Below are 21820 nucleotides of genomic sequence, written 5' to 3'. Positions count from 1 at the left end.
TGATGATGATGATGATGATGATGATGATGATTATGACATGTCAGCACAGAAATAGTGTGCGGGTGTGGCCCTCCCACCTACACTCAGTAAGATGCACTATATGGCATAAAACCAGATGGATGGCTTTTGATGCACTGGAGGGGATATTCCAAGCTAACTTCCTTCCTCCTGCTAGCCTATGCTGCTCTTTCTTTTACATTTCTCCTGTCCTCCTTACCCTTCAAAGTCCAACGGCAACTCTCCGCCCCATGGCAATGCAAGGAGGAATTGCCATCCCATTGCAGTTGCTCAGCAACCTTCTAGCCTTGCAAATGGTGGGCTGGGACTGGAACAGGGCCTAGAATTTGATTCAGTTTGCAGTGTGTGTGTAGGAAAGGCACATTAATGCTTGGGGGTGTATTTTCTACCCCAATGATATTTCCAATGTACAGGGGGTTGTTTTCAATTACAAACAACAAAAACTATCTTTTACAGTAAAAATGTTATGAATATATTGTAGGCTATCTAGAAAAAAACTTTATTACAACTCAGAACTAACATCAACTAACGTTAATGGTTTCGTGGGGCATTTTTCTGGCTCCATTAAGAAACGTACAAGAAAACTGTCCTTGCTTGGAGAAATATGGTTTGTGACAACCAATTGACACCTCACACACTTTCTTGACCTTTCCCTGACCATTTGCTTATGAAAAAATGATGAAGTGTTTTACTACCCCATTGGTTGAGGTAATGAACACACCCTCATGGCAAAATTTGATGCATTTTTCAGTCATTTCATGCCACAGGTGTTTGTTTTTTCCAGAAGGAAAACAGTAAGTGGCAACTGAGTGAAATTTGGAGGTGTTGCACAGGTGACCATTTGTGACACTGCCATAGAAGGATTACCCTGTAGGTTCACTTATGTGTGAATTGCACAATGGAAAGTGTATTGGGAAGGCTTTGTGTGGCCATAATTGAATGAAGGTTGAAGATGAATCTTACCTAATTGGTGCTTTCTGAATCAACACAGTGTATGAGAGATTCAAGGGGCCACATCTGGGCTCACAGCAATGATGGGCTAATGAGCCCACTCCACTTTTTCCATAGTCCTAGGGGAATGGCAACCCACACTTTGGGAAACCATGATCCACAGAACACAAACATATATGCACGCCCATAACTCCTCGATGATGTCCCTTCCGCGTATCTGGGAAACTTGTATTTCAGCATGGATAGGAAACTACCTAGACTTTAACAGGTAAATTAAGAAGTGCAGTTTCATGAGTAAACTCTATGATCCCAATAAAATGGCGGTACTTGTTCTTTTTAAAAGGCCTATTTAAGCTCAATTTTATGATGCTTATCTTTATCTTGTGTGTTTTCTGTGAAGCCCTTCAAAATGTATGCAACCACATTGTTATTTCAAGGCTTATAAACAAGATATATCGGCTGTCAATGATTCTTCGGAGAAAAAGTCATGGGAATTGTATAAACAGAAAGTTATGTACTAACTCTTCTTATGTATGACTAAATGCATAAATGTTGCTTCCTTTTGATTCTTAACAGATGGTTTGTTTCTCCAGAGGAATTATGGAGGAATTCATAAACTGGCATCATGGGCATGCTGAGGTGGAACTAAATGAGCCCCCTCCCCCTTCAGCTGTCCCCATATTTACCTTCATGTATTTCCCAAACATACAGACAGACTGTTACACTTCTCTTAGAATCAGGGGACCAATGTTGGGGGCAGGAGTTGCATACTATGCCAAGATCACTGCTTCAAGTCCATTTTTTCAACAGTTTATGCTGCCAATAATTTTGACGCAGCATACAAAAAGATAGATGAACCTTCACAATTTGATGGTATTGTGGAATAGCACAAGGTCAAGAAAAACCCGCACCCAAATGCCACTAAAAAAAAGCAGATGAAATTAATGAAGTTCCTATGGTGAATACAGCAGAACCAATGTCATGTAGTGGTTAGAGTACTGGACTAGGATCTGGGAGAGCAGGGTTCGAATACCCACCAGTGGCGGACCTTGGGGTATCAAATTTCAGTGGCACCCAGTGCAACACCCAAATCCCTCCCCCCTGCCTCTCACCTTTCATTCTACCTCAGACTCGTGGCAGCAGCTGCAGTGCCCTCAAGGCTCCGCACCCAGTGAAACTGAACTGGTCGTGCTCCCCTAAATCCACCTCTGCCCCCACTCAGCCACAAAGCTCAAGGGGTGACGTTGGGCCTTCCTTGTGGAAGGCTATAGGTTATTCTGATGTCAGTCCTACACATAGGACAGCTATTCAAATATTGACCATGGTTAAATTAGTTCGATTTATTTCAGTGGGTCTACTCTGTGTATAACTTAGCTGGCTACAACCCAAAGGTTCTGGTGAAGAGGTGAGCAGTTTACTAGAAAGTAACTACACTGAATATTTAAACATGAATTACTTGCTTCTTTCCAGGAAAGAAAATCTTTATGGTTCCATCAAATTCTTGCTCATTTCAAAGGGCTTGGATCCTTCTGTTACTGGCTCAGATATTATAAAATGTTCCCTGCTTATTAAAGTTTTGTCACTGGCTCAGCTTCAGTTCTTTCTATGACCTGTTTTTGAAGGATTCTAGTCTGCTTAAGATGGCTTAACTTTCAATCATTTGTGTGTTATTTTTAAAAAGGGGAAATTCCAAGAACATATAAAATAAAGTTACCTTTTTTAATCAGTGTTGTTGCTGTATATCATTTCTACAAAACCCAACCCAGAACTCGCATTCCCGATTCTTAGAGGCATAAAGTCAGGATCAAAATATTAAAATGAACATTTAATATTTTGATTGGCATCCTTCTTGTATACAGAATTCCCTTCACTGTAAGGCAAGTTTGTTTTTTTTCACTTCTGTCCAGCACCATTTGTAATTTACTGAGTTTTAAAATAGTTACTTTTTTAAAAAACACAATATTATGTAAAAAGAACAAAGATTCTTACAACACCTTCAAGACTAACAAATTTATTATAGCATAAGATTTTGTGGACTACAGTCCATCGGGGGCATGAAGTGTTATTAAGTGCATAACTTGCTGTACATGTGCCTGATGAACATATTTGTTAGCCTTTTCAATGCCAAAAAAATATTTGTACTTTTGTACTTTTGACTGCAAAAGTTCAGCACAGCTACCCTTCTGGAAAAGGCTACAATTGTGCATGTTATCATTTTGTTCTAATATGAATTTGTTTTGAACATGCAGGAATATATTAAATTAATGATGGGGGTGAGGAATGCTATACCCAATTTTTGCTTTATGGTGTGTGTGTGTGTGTGTGTGTGTGTGTGTGTGTGTGTGTGTTTTCAAAATGCACCTAAGAGGGGAGAAAAGGAGGAGGATGGAAGGATCTCTACTCTGACCATACCTGTATGTGCAGATTCCTGTTGCGGGACACTACTTGCGGAGGTGTGTGTATTCTGCCAGACTCTGTGAACTTTGGTCTGTACAGTCCATCAGTAATATCAGTAGTCCATTAGTTCATCATGTGCCTCCTCCATGAGAGGTCCAGAGGGTGACAATACAAGAACGAGCCTTTTCTGTAGCAGCTCCATTTGTGGAATGCTCTCCCCAAGGAGGCTCGTCTGGTGCCTTCATTATACACCTTTAGGCACCAGGTGAAAACATGCCTCTTCAACCAAGCCTTGGGCTGGTTAATATTTTGTGGCCTTTTAAATGTGTTTGTGGTGGTGGAGGGTGTTATTGTTTTGTTTTAACTATTTTTTGTGTTCTTTTATTCTGTATTTTTATCTTGTGAACCACCCTTCAAAGAAAAGGTGGTATATAAGTTTAATAAATAATAATAATTACCCAATCAGTGCTGAATCTGAAACCCCTGCTAGTCAACTGCTCAACATACTGATAGGGATACTTCGCTCCCTTGCATGGATTCTGGCCGCACACTGGACCAGACTGCCACACATGAGGAGGAGCTCTATACATGTACCTTAGTACCCACAGAAAGCCCATTCATATGCTGGCATGAGTAGGAGGGGTCTGGCTGCTAAGTGCAGTAAGGGTGGGGAAAGGGGCTGACCTGAGTAACCCCCCAGACCCTCCCTCCCCCCATGTTATTTCAGTGCTTCTGATCAAAGTTCAAAGATTGGGGTAGACTATGGGATGATGGGAGGCTACAGTCCAAAGAGGGAACTGGCAGGAATCACCATCTTCGCATTAGCAGAGGAGTGGCCAAGGAACCAAGCCAATTGCTTGTGTCCTGCTGCTATACAGAAGGGGGAAATGGAACTTAAGTAGGAATTTCGCTAATGTTCAGTGATTCTTTTTATTGTTTCCAGGAAGTTATCACTACCATGGTGGTTTGCCTGCAGAAATGAAAAGAAGTCTATGTTGGCTGGATATTTTTATTTATTCCAAGAATAAACATATGATATGCAGGACCAGCACCGTGATATATTTTGGGGAAATGTGTTTGAATAGTCAATTAAAGGATTATTCAAAGCTACTAATAGGATCATTTGTTGTATCAAATTGTTCCCCACTCTGTGAGTGCAAATTAACAGGACAACCCTGCCCATGTCTACTCAGATACAAGTCCCTTTTAAGTTCACTGGGACTTACTCCCAGGCCACTGCTATGGGATTGCAGTTTTAAGCTACTTTTTATTAGAATTTGCTTTTTAAGTGTGCCTTAAACTTATGGTTTATAGACTTTCAAATTTTGATTTAATAAGTGTATAATTTCGTATTTCATGTTTTACTTCACCTTGATTTGCATCCATGTGTGCATAAGTCTGAACTGACTTACACCCTGTTCAGAAAAGGACTGCAGCAAGATCATTTCTAAGGTTTAACTGCAAGAGAATTGTTGTGAGTTACAGGAAATTAAAAAATTCCTGCAATACCAGCCCACTACTCAAAGTCAATCTGTGGTATCCCACAATACACTGTGCTCTGAAGTCGAGCCAGAATGATTTTTGAAGAGTAATTTCAAGCCTTATAAAGGGTCACATCATGTATTAAAGCCATATTTGCTTCTGTGTTTTGTAAATTTCAAGCTCATTACTAAACCTTTGTCTCTTTTGCTGCATGTCTGGCTTTGAACTCTGCTTCATCAATCTGATCCTGAAAAGTCCAAAGAAAAACATTGTCACACATTTTCCATGTGAAAATGTGATAAAACATAAATAGTTACGATCCTGGGGAACAGACCTGTAAAGGTGACAGGGGAAAAAAATCAACTTTATTTTAACAATTGATTTTTATATATGTTCAACTCTCAGACAGGAAAGGGGGAGGCTGGAAAGCATTTCAGCCCCCCCCCCTTTCTAGAATGTGCTGAGCACGGACTTAGCTGGAGATCAGGGGGTCTCAGCACCTTGCGTGATTAGGTCCTCTGGGACGAGAACAATGACTGGGTATTATTCTGGATCTCTTCTGTGTTCTGTACTCAGGTCAGTATCTGACTGAAGCAAGCACAGCACTGAGCTCCCTCTTTATGATAAAACCACATGCAATTTGGCATCAGCAAAATGTGTCCATATGCAAAATTAAATTGCAAATCTGGGAATAATTTCCATAGGAAGTGTTGGGAGAAAAAAGCAGGCTATCACATAATCCAAAATTCCCCCTCTGGATTTCGACTGATTGGTTAACTTTACCCCTATACCCCTGATGTATTTTTAGGTTCAGAATCTCCATAATATAATAGCCCAGGAAAGTGTGTGTGCTCTACGGTGCAGTAAATCCAATTCAGAGTAGGTGTAAATTTGCACAAAGCCTAGAGAGATGAACACACTCCTACCAAAAGCATGACTATTATTCTTCATATTCTACCATACATAAATTTCTGCCCCCTGTTCTCTAGTTCCTGTGCCTTTGCAATTTTTAACTTAAAGTGCTGGGCAAAAGCAAATGAGAACTGCAATGAATCGCACTCTGTGGGTGGGCAGGGGGGAAAGGTGACAGGGGGAACCACCTGGCAAAAGTGCCTGGCAGCAGCATGCCAAACAGTGGCAGACTGTGGCCAGCAGTCCAGAGGGTGGGTGGGCCCTGATCTGCCACCTGAGACAAAGGTCCCAATGTGGCCAATGGGAGGCCCCTCTGTGATTCAGGCTCCCATTTGTCACAACGAGACCTTAGTTGTCAGCACTGCACCTCATTCTTGCACACACAACGCACCACTCATTTCAGGCATTCCACAAACAACAACCGGGGGGTGGGGGGTGGGGGGGTGGAGAGAACACCTGAAATTCTGAGCCCACAATGAACAGACGCATAGATGTCCTTTTCACCTTTTTGCAAGAGAAACAACCATGCCATTTCCAAGGAAGGGACTATCCATTTTGCTTCATCAGCCTTACACAGGGACTGCCACCAATTAACCCAAGATAATTCAAATTTTGTGTCTAGCCACCATCCAACTCTTTCAATCCTGAAGCTCTTGGATAATTTGTTCTTCTCTTCACCCACAGACAGAAGGATTTTACAGCTCTTGTCTTCCCTCTAGGGTGATTGTCCAGCTTGTGGCACATTTGCAGAAAGTTTTGTTCTAACTGTCATATGTTATACTGTCTTACTGTCTTTAGTTTGTCTGTAATTCATCCCACCAATACAGTGGTACCTCGGGTTAAGAACTTAATTCGTTCTGGAGGTCCGTTCTTAACTTGAAACTGTTCTTAACCTGAGGTACCACTTTAGCCAATGGGGCCTCCCGCTGCCGCCACGTGATTTCTGTTCTCATCCTGAAGCAAAGTTCTAAACCCAAGGTACTATTTCTGGGTTAGCGGAGTCTGTAACCTGAAGCATCTGTAACCCAAAGTACCACTGTACTATAGATGTGTGGGAACTGCTGTCGTTAGTGTGTTGGACCTGAGAGACCGGGATTCAAATTCCCACTCAGCCATGAAGCTCAATGAGTTACCATGGCCAGTCACTGTCTTTCAGCCTAAGCTACTTTGCAGGGATTAATGAGGAGCAGAAGAATCAAGTACACCACCTTGAGCTCATTGGACAAAAAGGTGGAACGCAATGCAATAAAATAAATGGATTCATTCCTGGTTACTCAATATTTGTGATGTCTGGGTTAGTCAGAGAGAGTGGGGAGAGAGAGAGAGATTATCCTCTTACTATTCCTGTTACTATTTCTATGATTGAGGCAGCATCTTCAGATATTAAATTGCAATGGGAATAGACCCTTAGTTCTTTTCAACCTGAGATCCCTGGGCCTGATTCAACTAACTTTTTCTGCTTTTTTTTTTTTTTTTGTAGTGTTTTAATATTCTTCTATTGGCTGGGCTTGATGAATCCCAAGCCGGAATTAAGATTGCCGGAAGAAATATCAACAACCTCAGATATGCAGATGACACAACTTTGATGGCAGAAAGTGAGGAGGAATTAAAGAACCTCTTAATGAGGGTGAAAGAGGTGAGCGCAAAATATGGTCTGAAGCTCAACATCAAAAAAACGAAGATCATGGCCACTGGGCCCATCATCTCCTGGCAAATAGAAGGGGAAGAAATGGAGGCAGTGAGAGATTTTACTTTCTTGGGCTCCATGATCACTGCAGATGGTGACAGCAGTCACGAAATTAAAAGACGCCTGCTCCTTGGGAGAAAGGCGATGGCAAACCTAGACAGCATCTTAAAAAGCAGAGACATCACCTTACCAACAAAGGTCCATATAGTTAAAGCCATGGTTTTCCCAGTAGTGATGTATGGAAATGAGAGCTGGACCATAAAGAAGGCTGATCGCTGAAGAATTGATGCTTTTGAATTATGGTGCTGGAGGAGACTCTTGAGAGTCCCAAGGACTGCAAGAAGATCAAACGTATCCATTCTTAAGGAATCAGCCCTGAGTGCTCACTGGAAGGACAGATCGTGAAGCTGAGGCTCCAATACTTTGGCCACCTCATGAGAAGAGAAGACTCCCTGGAAAAGACCCTGATGTTGGGAAAGATTGAGGGCACAAGAAGAAGGGGACGACAGAGGACAAGATGGTTGGACAGCGTTCTCAAAGCTACAAACAGGAGTCTGACCAAACTGCGGGAGGCAGTGAAAGATAGGAGTGCCTGGCGTGCTCTGGTCCATGGGGTCACGAAGAGTCGGACACGACTAAACGACTAAACAACAACAATATTCTACTATATGATATGAATTATTTTGTTTTACTTTGTTTGCAAATAGAAGTTAAGCAGAGATAAAGTGTGAATGACTGGGAAATGAGAAATATTAATTTGCTATACATTTTATACTTTCAACTATTGAAAGTACGGTTCAGTGTGCAGGTGTCATTAAGTCATTTCTGCAGATCTCCATTCACTGAATTAAACAGTTAACAAGAACTCTGCTGATGTGAAAGTCTTCCATGTGGTTATTATAAACTAATGCTGGAAAATATCAGTTAAACTGGAAAACACATGTATGAGGCTGGGTTTGAGGTAATGTGCAACAGAGCCAAAAAATAAAAAAATGGAAAGCAATAACAAGGCCTAAAGTTCCATGTGGCTAATTTTGAGGAAGTATTCATCTTAAAAGCACAAAACTGGTTTTTCAAACAATCCCACGAATTATCATAGACAGACAGTTCAGTATAATTTGAATAACCAGCCCCTGAACTAGGAACTTCAGTGCTATTGCAAAACTAAGCTTGCAGCTTTGGGAAGATGAATAATGGCCGTTCATCCTGGTGTTTTAAGGGGAGTTACTATATATTCCCAATAAGGTCATTACTGCAATGTTCTGAAGCAGGCTTCCTCAACCTCGGCCCTCCAGATGTTTTTGGCCTACGACTCCTATGATCCCTAGCTAGCAGAACCAGTGGTCAGGGATGATGGGAATTGTAGTCTCAAAACATCTGGAGGGCTGAGGTTGAGGAAGCCTGTTCTAAAGGCTGTGTGAAATTGTGTGGCCATACATCTTCTGTAGGAGGCCTCAGAACAAGAGGCTCAACCAGGCCTTCTAGCCATCTCTGTTTGATACCATGCAACTCTCTTGTGATTTATACAAATTTGACTGTATTTTTTATTGTTATTCTGGCTCGTACCCCCAGATTTGTGGGCTCTGTCAATACATGGTTTCTAAAAGCACACCTGTAGAACAGCTGCGTAGCACAAAACTGGGGGCACAGAAAGCCAGCAGTGGCAACAGGCAGGAAGCAGAAAGTGGTTACACCCACAAGGAGCTAGTGAGTGGACTTGGAGGCTGAAAGGCTCAGTGCACAGGCCATGGGGAACAGCCGGGGCAGACCACCCATTGTGGAGGCCAGGGCAGGGACCCTGAACTTTGACCCTGAGGTTCTCGGCTAGAAGAACTACAACCTCTTCATAACCGAGCAAAAGAGAATGAATGAGAAACAAAGCCTGTAGTGTAAGGACGGATAAATGAGTATATTGGTATTAACATCCCTGGATTTTTGGGAAATGAACACACCACAGCTTAACCGCTGCTTCCATGTTTTAATTGGATGGAAATTGGTTTGAGGGGAAGCACATAAAAAATGAGCATTTCTCAAGAAGTTACAGGACACATATGGATTGCGGGTGATGTGTTCTCAGCTTCAAACAAACAGCATTGGGAGTGCAGTGAACCCAGAGTAAACAGTAATGTATACACAGCCTAAGGCTTGCTGAGGTCCGAAGTGTTGTCAAGTTTAAGAGGTCCCGTAGCATTACCAAAAAAAGTGCATTATTCTAACAGAAAAGGCAACAGCGATAGAAAGAATAAACTTTTATATTTGCATATAAACTGGCACATAGGCAAGGATGTAGCTTATTCAGCTTGTGCGTAAATTGATTTCAGTCAGCACAGAACATATGTATATCATCATGTAGAACTTCTGCCCCACCATCTTTGCTAACTTACTTGCGGCATTGCTTGTTTAGCAATGTGACTCCTAGCAATCTAAGAGCAGATCTATTTAATGCTGCTATTGAATCTGGCCACTGGTGATTTTGCTGCTGTTGTAACAGTTGAGGTAGTCTGGGTAATTCATTAAACAGCTCCTGGAAAGGATTCAAGTATCTTTCTATTAAACTAATGAAAATCACTAGTCTGATATCAAAAGAGTTGCAATTATGAAAACCACCCTCATGGCAGAGGCCCATCTTCTTTCATTTGGCCCTGGTACAATTACAATACATGCATACTTCTTAAATAAGATACAGTTTAGGGCTTATGGATGAATGTTTTGGGTTAAAAGGGAATGCTGGTGATACTTTAAGAAAGTTCCAGATGCAAACTGATACTTACATATCCAACTACCAGCCTTTTAAAGCAGTTTGACATCCCTACCAACCTCACCACTAACAGAATTAATTTCTGACAAAATGGTGACAATGGCTAAGTAGAAGTGGTAAAGGGGATAGAAAGAATCTAGCCGAAGTTGTCAAAAGTCTTTAAAGCAATTTCATCGCCTTAAACTTAATGGGGCTGAAAGATAAGTGGTATGGTGTCGTTTTGCAATCCTATGCTATGTGGAGAACTTGATAATCCATCAAAGATGTCTTTGCTTTTCTGCTTGATTTTAAACAGTCATCAGTGGTAACTTTAAACGGTAGATGCATTATAATGATAGTTGCAAATTATTTCAAGAAAATATGAGTTTACACCCCAAAATCTGGATCTGTACTTCCCTGAAGCTGCAGGATTTTAAAGGATATATATCTAAATCTGGTTTCTTAAAGGAGTACACCATCTTAAAAGGAACAGAACCAAATTCCCAAATCTAGCAGTCCATAAATGAAAATGAAGACACTAGGGATAGCTTCCAGTTTTAATTTGAGATGATGCCATGTTAAAATGTCCTGGCACAATGTCAAAAGTAGAGGAGTTAGGGTGCTGTTTAACACTTTCTAACCCACTACTTTTCTTTCATGACTTCGTCCCCCAAGTTATTTTTCCCTGTGAGATTCTTTGGTCATATTTATTTCTAAAAACATGTGCCTGGAACTCAAGGGAGACAAGCGGCTTGTTCTCTCCCTCCCCACCCCCATATATAAATGTAAGAATGTAGCGTTGTCATGCTGCAATTCACCTGGAAACAGACAGGTGATCCTGCCAACTACATCATGACAAGAAGTGGTGAATAGGCAATCCAGGAGAGCTGTTGCCAGGCTGCAGTAAAAAAAAAACCTCCTCCGACCCAGTTTGGTTGGCTCCTCAACCTGCCAGTCCTGGGTCCCCCATCTCCAAGACCTAGATCTCAAGACTGCCTAGTAGTGCCTCTACTGGCCACCTAAGGGATATGCTGCTTCTGGGCCACTCTGTCAGTCTGAAGAGTCAGGTGCAGGAGTGTGGGAACAAGAAAGGCAGTCAGAGGCACCAGCCCCAGCCAACATAACCAATGATCAGAGATGAGGGGAACTATAGTCAAAACATATGGGAGGCACCAGTTTAGAAAGCGTGTTCTAAAATCTTTCACCAGTGATGGAGAACTGGACGCCCAGGAGCCATAGCCAGCTCCCAAAGGCTCTCCAGATGTCTTATCCATTCCTGATCTCAAGGACCATCACTCCACCTCTGCACACATAGAGCATTTTGAAACTTGGTCCCTTTCATGCTAGTGAAGACACAGGGAGGGGGTTCTGTAGCTCCATCTCCTCCAGTGTGGAAGCAGCAGAAGCTTTGTGAGAGTTCTCCTCTTGTCTCCATTGCCTGTGCCTGAGCATATGTGGGCACAAGCTGACTCTTCAGTTGGAAATCTGGTACCTCTTAGAAATTAGATGCTGACCCATGTCCTATGGAATTCTTCCTCCGCCCCTCAACTTCATTGTTATTCAGAAGGCAAACTGTGTTTGTACAAAGACATTTATTATTTTAAAGATGATTCCCAATGTGGAAACGTTAATATGAATATTTGTGGTTAATTCTCCAGGCGGAATATCCCCAAATAATATCTTTAAAGTAAACTAGATTCTTGGAGCATTTCCTTAGATTGGAACTGGGCATGATGTCACATGCATGGCCAATACCAAAGGCATCACTCCTGCATCTCCTTCACTTCATCCTGCTGTTATGTCTAGTCAACACGAAGCACATGACATGGCATCATTGTGCTAGAAGCGCACCAACGGAGCTGCTTTGCATCCTTTTCTGGCACCTGGGGCACGCATGCATGTGTGCACATGCCAGGAGGGGTTGTGGTGTGGGAGGTCAACAGAACCCACCAGGCTAGGCCAGGCCTCACTGTTGGACATGCACCCACAGGGCACAAAACATTTACAGAGCCCGTGCACCAGCTCAGTCCTGGCCACCTATGCATGGTGGGGTCCAGTCAACAAACACGGCTCTTGGCCAGAACTCCCCACCCTGATGCTGGCCAGGTGACTATTCAGTAAGGGAGCAGGGCTCTGAGAGACATCCCCCCCCCCGAGGTAGGCAGGGTGGGACAGGGATCCTTGCATGTGGTCACCTGGCTTGCACCCCTGAAAAATCATGCACACAGGACTATGGGCCCCCTGCCCCCCCCACACACACATTATGCCCCTGCGCCAATGCCCTTGCATGCAGCAGCCGATCAAAGAAAGAAGAGATACACAAACTTGGAAAGGGATGGTGTCGCAAACACTGCCCCTTTTGATATGATTAGACAATGCTGGGAAAAGAGGAGGAGGAGGACAGGAGCTGAGTCATTTTCAGGCAGTGGCAGCTGTACATCTGTCACAATGGTTAGTGTCAGTCTTACTATCTCTAAAGAATGATCCCCAAAACACCTTTTCAAGTCAACTCAGAAAAACTCAGAAAAAGATTCATGCAACTCTTTGCTTCCCAGTTGCTTTCAACAAGCAAGGTGTATCCAGACTGCCAAAAGCCCAGTAACATCAACACAGAGAACTTCCGAAATTGACAGGATGACTTAGCACAAAACAGCTGATTCATTCATGCATGCATATTACTGGGCAAATGTTCATAATCCATGGATAATGAAAACATGGGAGAAGAACGGGGGTTGTGCCCCCTGTTCCCACAAGGTATGGAATTTTCTGAAAATGTATGTTGACCTTATCTGCATAGATATTTCCTGTCTCACTCATTAATCTCAATTTCCTGCCACCCTCTGGTTTCACTACAAATATCAAGAATCCTTGCATACTATAAACATTATTATACATATATTATATGGATATATGCTCTTGGTTTCCTGAAGTAACCAGTACATCAGCAGATAAATATGACAATGCATATATATGAATAAAAGTTTTTGGTAATAAAAATATGGTGCAGAAATATAGTGTATTATGGGTTTAACTCTTTTCTACATTCTTGCATATGTTTTTGCAAATAATTAGTATACCTGGGGGAAGGTCTGGAAGCACAGGAGAAGTGTCCATCTTCAGGCCAGAGTGTTGGCCCTTAAGAAACTTGTTTACCAAGAAAAACCTGGAGCCAAGGAAAGGTGGGCTGAAGGCAGATGCTCAAAGGACTTTGTAGACTTCAAATGCTTGTCAGAACAAGTTGTTCCCTCTTCATGGTGCTATGACAGCTGATCTGACTTGCTATGTGGGGTTCTTCCTGGGATTGAAGCAGAACACCCACAGATAATTTAAACCAGCTTAGACCTACAGGAGTTAGCCTTGCTTTATTAGGCTTGGTGATCCCTGCCTATACAGCACATAGAGCTTCATTTAGTGTTAGAAGAGCAAGGGTGTGTTTAAAAACTTATCCAGTCACCTCACCTGTTGCTCCAGAGCACATTGAGGGAAGATAAAATGCAAGTCATTGTTACCTTTGATCTGATGCTTTGAGGTATGTTCATTATACAGAACATCAACTTCTCTTGATTAAAAGTAGATGAGACTAATTCCTGGCCTGTATATGAGACTAGCAATTAATGTTTTGGAACTAGTTACGGACTTAACTAATGATGCCTTTTATCTCTGAGGATGTGTTTAAGATTTTAGTGCCATTAGTCAAAGAGCTGTAAAAACAGCCTTTGAACAAAACCGAATTAATGCAAAGCTCTGGCACATTAGCATTTTGCTTGGAGTCCCAAACCTAAGAACAGGTGTTTGAACTCCTGGGTTAAACTCTGCAGCCTAGTCCAGTCAGACAAGTTTAGCTGCAGTGGCGCCAGCGGTGCTGCCTTTTGGGTGGCAAGAGAGCCAGACCTGACAGGATCTCTTCACACACTACAACAACCCTCTCTGGGTACACAACATTTCTGCATGTGTCCCCATGTAAGACATCATGGTGAAATACTGGGGCAAGGCACAGCAACGGTGGTTTTTGCCACTTGGCAAGGCACAGCAACGTTGGCTTTTGCCAATGGCACTGCACCAAGAATTGGGTCATATTGCACCAACGATAAGGTGGTCATATGGCCTGTTTTACAGAGAACTGTCCTCTGTTTGAAGGCTGTCCAGAAGGGACAGCAGGTGAGTGAGGAGCGGGGCTTTTAGTTAATCAGTTCATTACATTTACATCCCACTCGTTATATCCCACTCCTCCCGGAGGAGCCCAGAGGAGCAAATAACAAGCAACAAAACAATTAAAAGTATGTTATAAATAATTCCAACACTGGGGAATAATAAACCTTTTAAGATCTCTACATAAAAGGTTTATTGGAAGCAAAAAAAACCACCAAAAGGACAACCAAGATGTCGCCTGTCTAATATTCAAGGAGAGGGAATTCCAAAGGGTAGGTCCCACAATACTAAAGGCCCAATTCCTATATTGTACAGAATGGACCTCCTGATAAGATGGTCTGTGGGGGAGGCCCACGCCTTCAGAGTGCAGGGATTGGTTGAGAATATAAAGGGTGAGATGATCTTTCATGTATCTTTGTCGCAAGCTGTATAGCTCTTTACACACCCAAACTATCACCTTGAACTTAGCCCAGTACTAATTGGCAGGCAGCACCCATCAACACCTAGGACCTAGACCACAGACTGAGCAGGCACACTGTTGACCTGATCACAGTCTTTCCCACTAGGGTGAGGTGTATTGTATGTCCATTTACAGTCACTTTCTTTTTTCTATATAAAATGGTGTGTACATATACATTAACATATACAACTTTTATAAAGATCAGTGTCCTCTTTTGAGCTCTCTGTCTCTTTGGAGGACACTGTAACCAAAACAAATGGACTCAGACATTTAAACACACATGCTTTAAAAAATGAAGCTACTAATGGCACTTCCTGAGAAGGAATTCTAATGTCCCAGATGTCCTAAGCTGCACACCAGTGGATACTGGGATGTTCGCCATCATGCATAGCTCTGCCTCTGGTATGAAAGCTATGGCCTGAATTAAGAAATTGTGAATTCCTCCTCCTTTAACATCGCAAAAATAATGCCGCTGGTTTTTTAAAGAAGAAATGTATATCGGTCTAACACATGGGCACACAGCTGCAAAGGAAAACCTAAATCCAGAGCTTTGCATATTCTGCATAGGCATCACTCAGCATGGAATCTGGAATGTGCTGCAGAATTTGGCTTTCTCAGAATCTCAGCTTTCGTTTTCAAATAATCAAGCATCTTGTTCTTCCGTGCTATGACACAAGGCTGCTGTGCCTTAAACGGCCTCCTTCTCTGCACACACATCCTCCGTTTAATCCCCGTGCCCCTGCTCCTCCTGCCCTTGATGACCTTCTTCACTCCTTGTGCTCTACTCAAGTCCTCTCTAAACTATTGAACATTCTGGGAGAATCCAACCCTTACTAAACATTATGCAGCTATGCTGGGAGCCAGCCCAGCAATGCGCTGGGAAATCTGGGCTTTCTTGAAGTAGTCATGCTAGGAGCTTTACAATAATTAAAATAGACTGCATGTTTGCAATCTAGATTAGATGTGTTGCAGAAGAAGAGAAAGTAAAGTAAAATTATCAGGTGTTCCCCCAGTTAGACGTTTGTACTAGCAGGCAATCTCTGAATGACAGCTTCCTCGGTGCAAGCTGACGGGGTGTTCTAGACCAGTAATCTTCCACCTTTTCAGACTCAGTGGGTTCAAGCAGTTGGTGACTGACCTCTTAACTTTGGCAGTAGTTCTGCTTGCACACAACATCTTAGTTCAGGTTGTAACTCAGTAATACAGCCTTCCGCGCCATAGTGCCCACCAGATGTTTTGAACTGCAACTTTCATAATCTCTGACCATTGGCAATGCTGGTGGGGCTGATGGGGGCTGGAATATAACAACATCTAGAACAGCAGCTCCCAAAGTTTTCCTCTCATGGACCACTTGAAGCTTGCTGAGGTTCATGGTGGACCACTTATTTATTTTTTCTTTCGCAGCAATTCTATTACACTGTACTAGATGCTGTATTGTTTTGAATTGTATTTTTGCAGGCACACTATAAAGGTAAAGGTAAAGGGACCCCTGACCATTAGGTCCAGTTGTGACCGACTCTGGGGTTGCAGCGTTCATCTCGCTTTATTGACCGAGGGAGCCGGTGTACAGCTTCCAGGTCATGTGGCCAGCATGACTAAACCGCTTCTGGCGAACCAGAGCAGCGCACAGAAACGCCATTTACCTTCCCGCCAGAGCGGTACTTATTTATCTACTTGCACTTTGACGTGCTTTCGAACTGCTAGGTTGGCAGGAGCTGGGACTGAGCAACAGGAGCTTACCCCGTCACGGGGATTTGAACCGCCGACTTTCTGATTGGCAAGTCCTAGGCGCTGTGGTTTAACCCACAGCGCCACCCGCGTCCCACACCATGGACCACTTGAATTAAGCTTGCAGACTGCTGGTGGTCCCTGAACCACAGTTTGGGAACCCCTGATCTAGAGGGACCGCATGTTCAAGGCTGCAAAAGTTGGTGCTGATCCATAAGATAAACCAGTCTTCTAGCATGTCGGAGCATGCAGCCAGCCCTCCAATTCACTTGGGAACAAAAATCTTGTTGCATTGACACCTGCAGTTGTTCTAACCTAATTTCGACATGCTGATTTCATATCTGAAGCTGGTTTTGTTCTGTAAGCTCTAGGGTGTTTTGGGGTTTTTTTTGCAATTCATGTTTTTCACTTTTCACCATACTGTAATCTTTGTTTTTCACAGTGCAAGAATTCAATATTTTATTAAACACATAGCCAAAGTAGTACAATATGAGTATAAATGTAAGTGACTTATATAGCATTGAACATGACATGTATAGCATTGAAAATGACATGTGTATCTATGTACAGTTGGAGTATGCAAAAAAATGTATTCCCTTGTCCAGTCACTAAGCATTTCTTCACAATTGTGACAAAAAATATTTCTTGTCTTGGTTGCCCAGGGGAATTTCAAAATAGCTTTTATAGGCACGCCTCACAAACGCTGTTATATTGCATCTTTGACGAGGAAGTGTGTAGCAGCCACATGCATAATAAAAGGCATCAGGCTTGTTTACACATTTTTGTCTACTTGAAGAAGCCATGGTCCAATCTGAAAAATACAAATATCTAGGTTACAAAACTATAAAAATAAAGAAAAATTAAGTTTGCAAAACAATAATTACCATGTGGTTAGGGTAGATCAACGTGTCAGTGTCCACTTATCCCCAGTGACATATCAGCAAAAGTTGGAAATTGAAAGATAATTATAGCATGTACACAAAAATCGATTTCAGATTTGAAATCAGCATTGAAAAACATATAAGAACAGTTGAAAAATCTCATGCAACAGAAAATGGAAGGGAAAAAAATGTTCTCTAGTGTATTGCTGAGCTCACAATAGTGAGATGAGCACCCTTATCCTGCACATATTATTTACACGTAAATAAATTCTATTACATTCAGTGAGACTTCCAGTTTTGCTTGGCATTTCAGGAGACTGTTATTTTTTTGATACGAGGACAGACCACAGACCAAGTATGAATGCCTCTGGATTAGATGGTGAAGATGGGTTATTCTACATTGTGCTTGTTTGAACATTATAACTGTCCTCTAAAAATTCAATTTTGCAAAATACACATAATTAGATCCAGCAGCTCAGTTGGGAAGGCAGGAGAGGGAAACAGGCCTTTTGAAAAAACCCATCTATATTCCCCACTCTTCCCAAAGAATTTTTCAATGCAGCAATTTTTCAAGCAACAATTTGCCATTGCTTGATCTTACATTGCGTAGAGATAACGTAGACCCCGGCTGATCGACAACTTCCTTATTCAGCCTTTGACATCAATTATCTATTATCTATTCTTCTGTCAATATCTACGGTCTAAATCTCAAGCAAAAGAATTACACTTTTGGCAAGGAAAAATGGGCTTTTACTAACTGGGCAAATAACTAGCATTTAAATTGACTACATTCCACCCCCACCCCTTTCAGCACCTAATAAGGTTATGCAAACAGTTTAATCAGCCTAACACCATCACAGATTTGTTGGGGTTAATGATAAAACTGGAATTTAATTTCTGTTCTGGAGAAAAAGGAACCCTGCAGTAGAAAAATCTCCCCACCCCACCCCCACCTCACCAAGATGCCAACTGCACTTCCTGGCACTGTGTGGATCGGACCCCTTACATCTCCTCCTCCCCCGCAATCTATTGACAAGAACTGCTGCTAGATGGTAGAAGTCAGTGTTGTGCCATTATGTCAGGTGAACCTATCTCCCTTCCCCTCATCCACCCTCACTGTTCTGAGGGGTTCTCCCAACCCTCCAGAGCAGATTAGAGGGTGGAAGGGAGAGGAGGGGAGAAGTCCTGGTGCACCAATGGGAATCCTTGGGCTGGTTTCCATTAGCACACCACATTAGTTCAATCTGGTCCTATGAACACATATTAACTCAGCCTAGCCTACCTCACAGGGCTGATGCACGTATAAAAGGGGGGAGGAAAACATACACAACCTTGAGTTCCTGGGTGGAAAAGTAAGATACAAATACAAAAGCAGGATACCGGCATTGTAGGACTGTGCCACTGCACTTCACCCTGTTGTCAATGAATGAAACAGGCAAAATAGGTAGCAGTACAGTAATTGAGCCACCTCCGTATACTGCTATATATTCTCAAAATATCAGAATAGCAACACACCAGTTTCCAGCTCCTGTCTTTTGAAAGGCACACTTCTGTGGAACCACTAAGTGAGGGGAAGGGAATAGAGAACACTTTTGCACACTAGTTTGAAAACACGTCCATCTGCATGTACAGACCACAGGGATGGTAGCTGACACTTTAGATGACGTTATTGCACAAAGGTGCATACAACTGCTAACTGCTACTTACAAAAGTGCACTGTGACAAAATGACCCTACTACATGTGTACGCAGACAGCGAAACCCAACAGAACTCAAATGAACTGCCCTGATCAATACCAAGGCCTGCCCATTTCAGAGGTACAGTAGTAGCCACTTCTGGGCAAACACACACCACAAAAAAATCATGATAATTTGACCAAACAGCAGGTGTGTTACCATCCACTGAGGCTCTATCTGGCAGTGTTTGGTGTGTGTATATGTGTGTGTGTGTGGACAAGGCTATAGGAAAGCCTTTTTATAAAGGAACATTTATAACAATGGAATAATTGAAGGATAGGCTGGAATGCCAATCAAGAAGCAAGTCTTGCCTACTTAGCACATAATGTGCATTTTAGAAAACAGTCTAATTACATAATTACCTAATTATGTTTCATTTGAAAGGGTCATTCTTCTCTTTAGACAATTAATATATTTGTTTAATAGAAAGGGAATTGGCCCAGTTAGGGAGAGGTTTTTATTTATTGCAGAAGCTAAAAAGTTTCCAAACAAGTTGTTCTGCTCTCTGATTTCACTGCTTTCTAAAGAAAGGGGCAATTAAAGATAATGGGAAAGGGGGTGGGGTGTGCGAAGGGATCACAATAACATTAATTGCTTAATCAATGAGTTGTTTGGGTCAAAAGATGTGAGATCAGGCTTTTACTTTGATAACAAAACTTTAACATTACTTAAGCTCCTCTGTTGCCTTTAGTTTCTTTTGAAACAGCCAGGTCAGAGTGCCCTATATTTTTCCCCCACCTTTTGGCTTCCTCACAAGGTTGTGAGATATAACGTAATGGGCAAATTCTGCTGCCATTATTCCAGACTATGTTTGAACACAATCATTTCCCTAGCAGTGTAACCCTATACATGTCTACTGAGAAGGAGGGAGGGGGCAGAAATTTGATTCAGTTTGCTTTTAAAGGTGAACCTACTTAAGTCACAATTTCATATATATGTGTGTACACACACACACACACACACACACACACACACCAAGTGGAACCCAGCCACTGTTTGAAATTTGCACTTACCTGAATTTTGCGGTATAGTTCTCCAGCCAAGTAACAGGGACACAATGCATGAAGTAGAACGCAGGGTGAAGATAAATACACATATCAGTGAAAATAACATACCAGGATGCATTATATTAGGTGAAAATGTTTTGCAAAATTGTGTGTCTTAGGTAGAATTGCCTACAAAAATGGGAGAATTGTGGGAGAATTGTGCTTGTGAATTTTCACAATTACTTGCTTACATTAAAGAAAAATCGCATAAATGTGGAGAACTGAACTGGAAACTAGAAAAACTAGAAGCTGAAAGGAACTGAAATTGACAGATTCGCCGATCCTTATTCAGAAGTAAGCACTACTGAGTTACACCAACTTGCAGTGGCTCTCCAGGGATCCAGAGAGGGGTTCCCCAATCATTCCCAATCATTCCAAGATGCTATGGATTGAATCTAGAACCTTAAACCTGCAAATCATGTCTTCGACTTATGCCCCCCACCCTCAATACAATTGCTGGTGTATTACTTAAATAAATGTCAGCTTAGGGGTTGCTCCTCACTTTCTATCATTTATACAGATATCCAAAGTTAGAAAACCAGCCCGGATTGAAGCAGAAAGTGCATTTCCCTTTTAAACTTAACGTGCAAAGTGGCATTTTGATTTAAAGCCCTCCACAGAGTAGCCAACAGCACAGCAGCTGATCCTTCCGATTGAACACTGCCCTATTTCCTCTACAGCAGTGCGATTCGGAGATGAGTAGCCCAGACATAAAGCTGTTTTTAAGAAAGAAAATGCAATTCCCAACCATTGCTGCTAGCTCAAAAATGATGTTCTCTAATATTTTTTACGTGCTTTTAAGTTCCAATCCTCAAGAGAATGTGCATGCTTCAATGGAATCAAAGCCTCAGCCCATCTGTATAAGAAAAATCCCTTCCCAAGTAAGTCACTTTATGTTTCTTTGTTTGCTCGAGAGACAACAACAGCCTCTATCTTTGCAGTTTTCCGGGGAAGGGAAGACTTCACATGAATGTCAGCTCTGGAGATGGGCAGAGCCATCCTAAGTTCCAATTATTGCTCAATATCCTATGCATGCTCAGCCTGGACAAGGAGGGGAGGGGGTAGCACTGCACCAGGGAATACAAAAATTGTGCAAAAACAACAACAACAACAACAACAACAACAACAACAACCCAGCAGCAGGCACAGAGACAGGAGAGAGTCCCTGGAAATAAAAGCAGCTTACGAGGTAGCAGGGAGCTGCTATACTAGCTTACCAGCAGGTGTGTCACGGTTGCTTATCAGACAGGAAAGGGGTAGGAACAGGGCATTTGTACCTTGCCAGCCTCCCCACTGCCTCCTCACTCCCCCTGCCTTTCTTGGTAAGCAAGAGTGATCCATCAGCTCTGCTGCACTCAGCAAGCAGAAACAGCACTAGTGCCACCAGTCAGGGACTGTGTGGATGAAAACCATCATATGCCATTCACAGGCAGAGAGACACAATGAACTCACAATGACATGGACACACACCACTGTCTCACAATATCTTCAGTAAAACCAGAGAGGCTTTGCCCCAACAAATATGTTCTGTCGTACCCTGGTGTTCCTTGGCTCAAAAGAAACAGTGCTGTTTTGTTTTTGTCTGTTGGTTGCAGTACTTTGTTCTTTTAATTTAGAGAGAAATTGTTTTGAATAA

The 21820-nt window shown here is 42.3% G+C and overlaps 1 protein-coding gene across 1 annotated transcript in view; it reads left to right on the top strand.

The window, feature by feature from the left end:
* The window catches only part of LOC308477090 (uncharacterized protein), a 49481-nt gene extending 41510 nt beyond the window's left edge, over positions 1 to 7971 (top strand). Inside the window, exon 2 of the mRNA XM_081005345.1 lies at positions 7241 to 7971. Within this exon, the coding sequence (XP_080861471.1) occupies positions 7346 to 7726 (381 nt within the window). The 5' untranslated portion in view covers positions 7241 to 7345 and the 3' untranslated portion in view covers positions 7727 to 7971. The remainder of the gene's footprint in view (positions 1 to 7240) is intronic.
* The last annotated feature ends 13849 nt before the right edge of the window (positions 7972 to 21820 follow it).

The sequence above is a fragment of the Podarcis pityusensis genome (genome assembly GCF_964106645.2).
Source record: "Podarcis pityusensis genome assembly, chromosome: 5".
NCBI lineage: Eukaryota > Metazoa > Chordata > Lepidosauria > Squamata > Lacertidae > Podarcis > Podarcis pityusensis.
The sequence above is the reverse complement of the archived record's forward strand: the minus strand, read 5'-3'. Positions and strand labels throughout refer to the sequence as shown.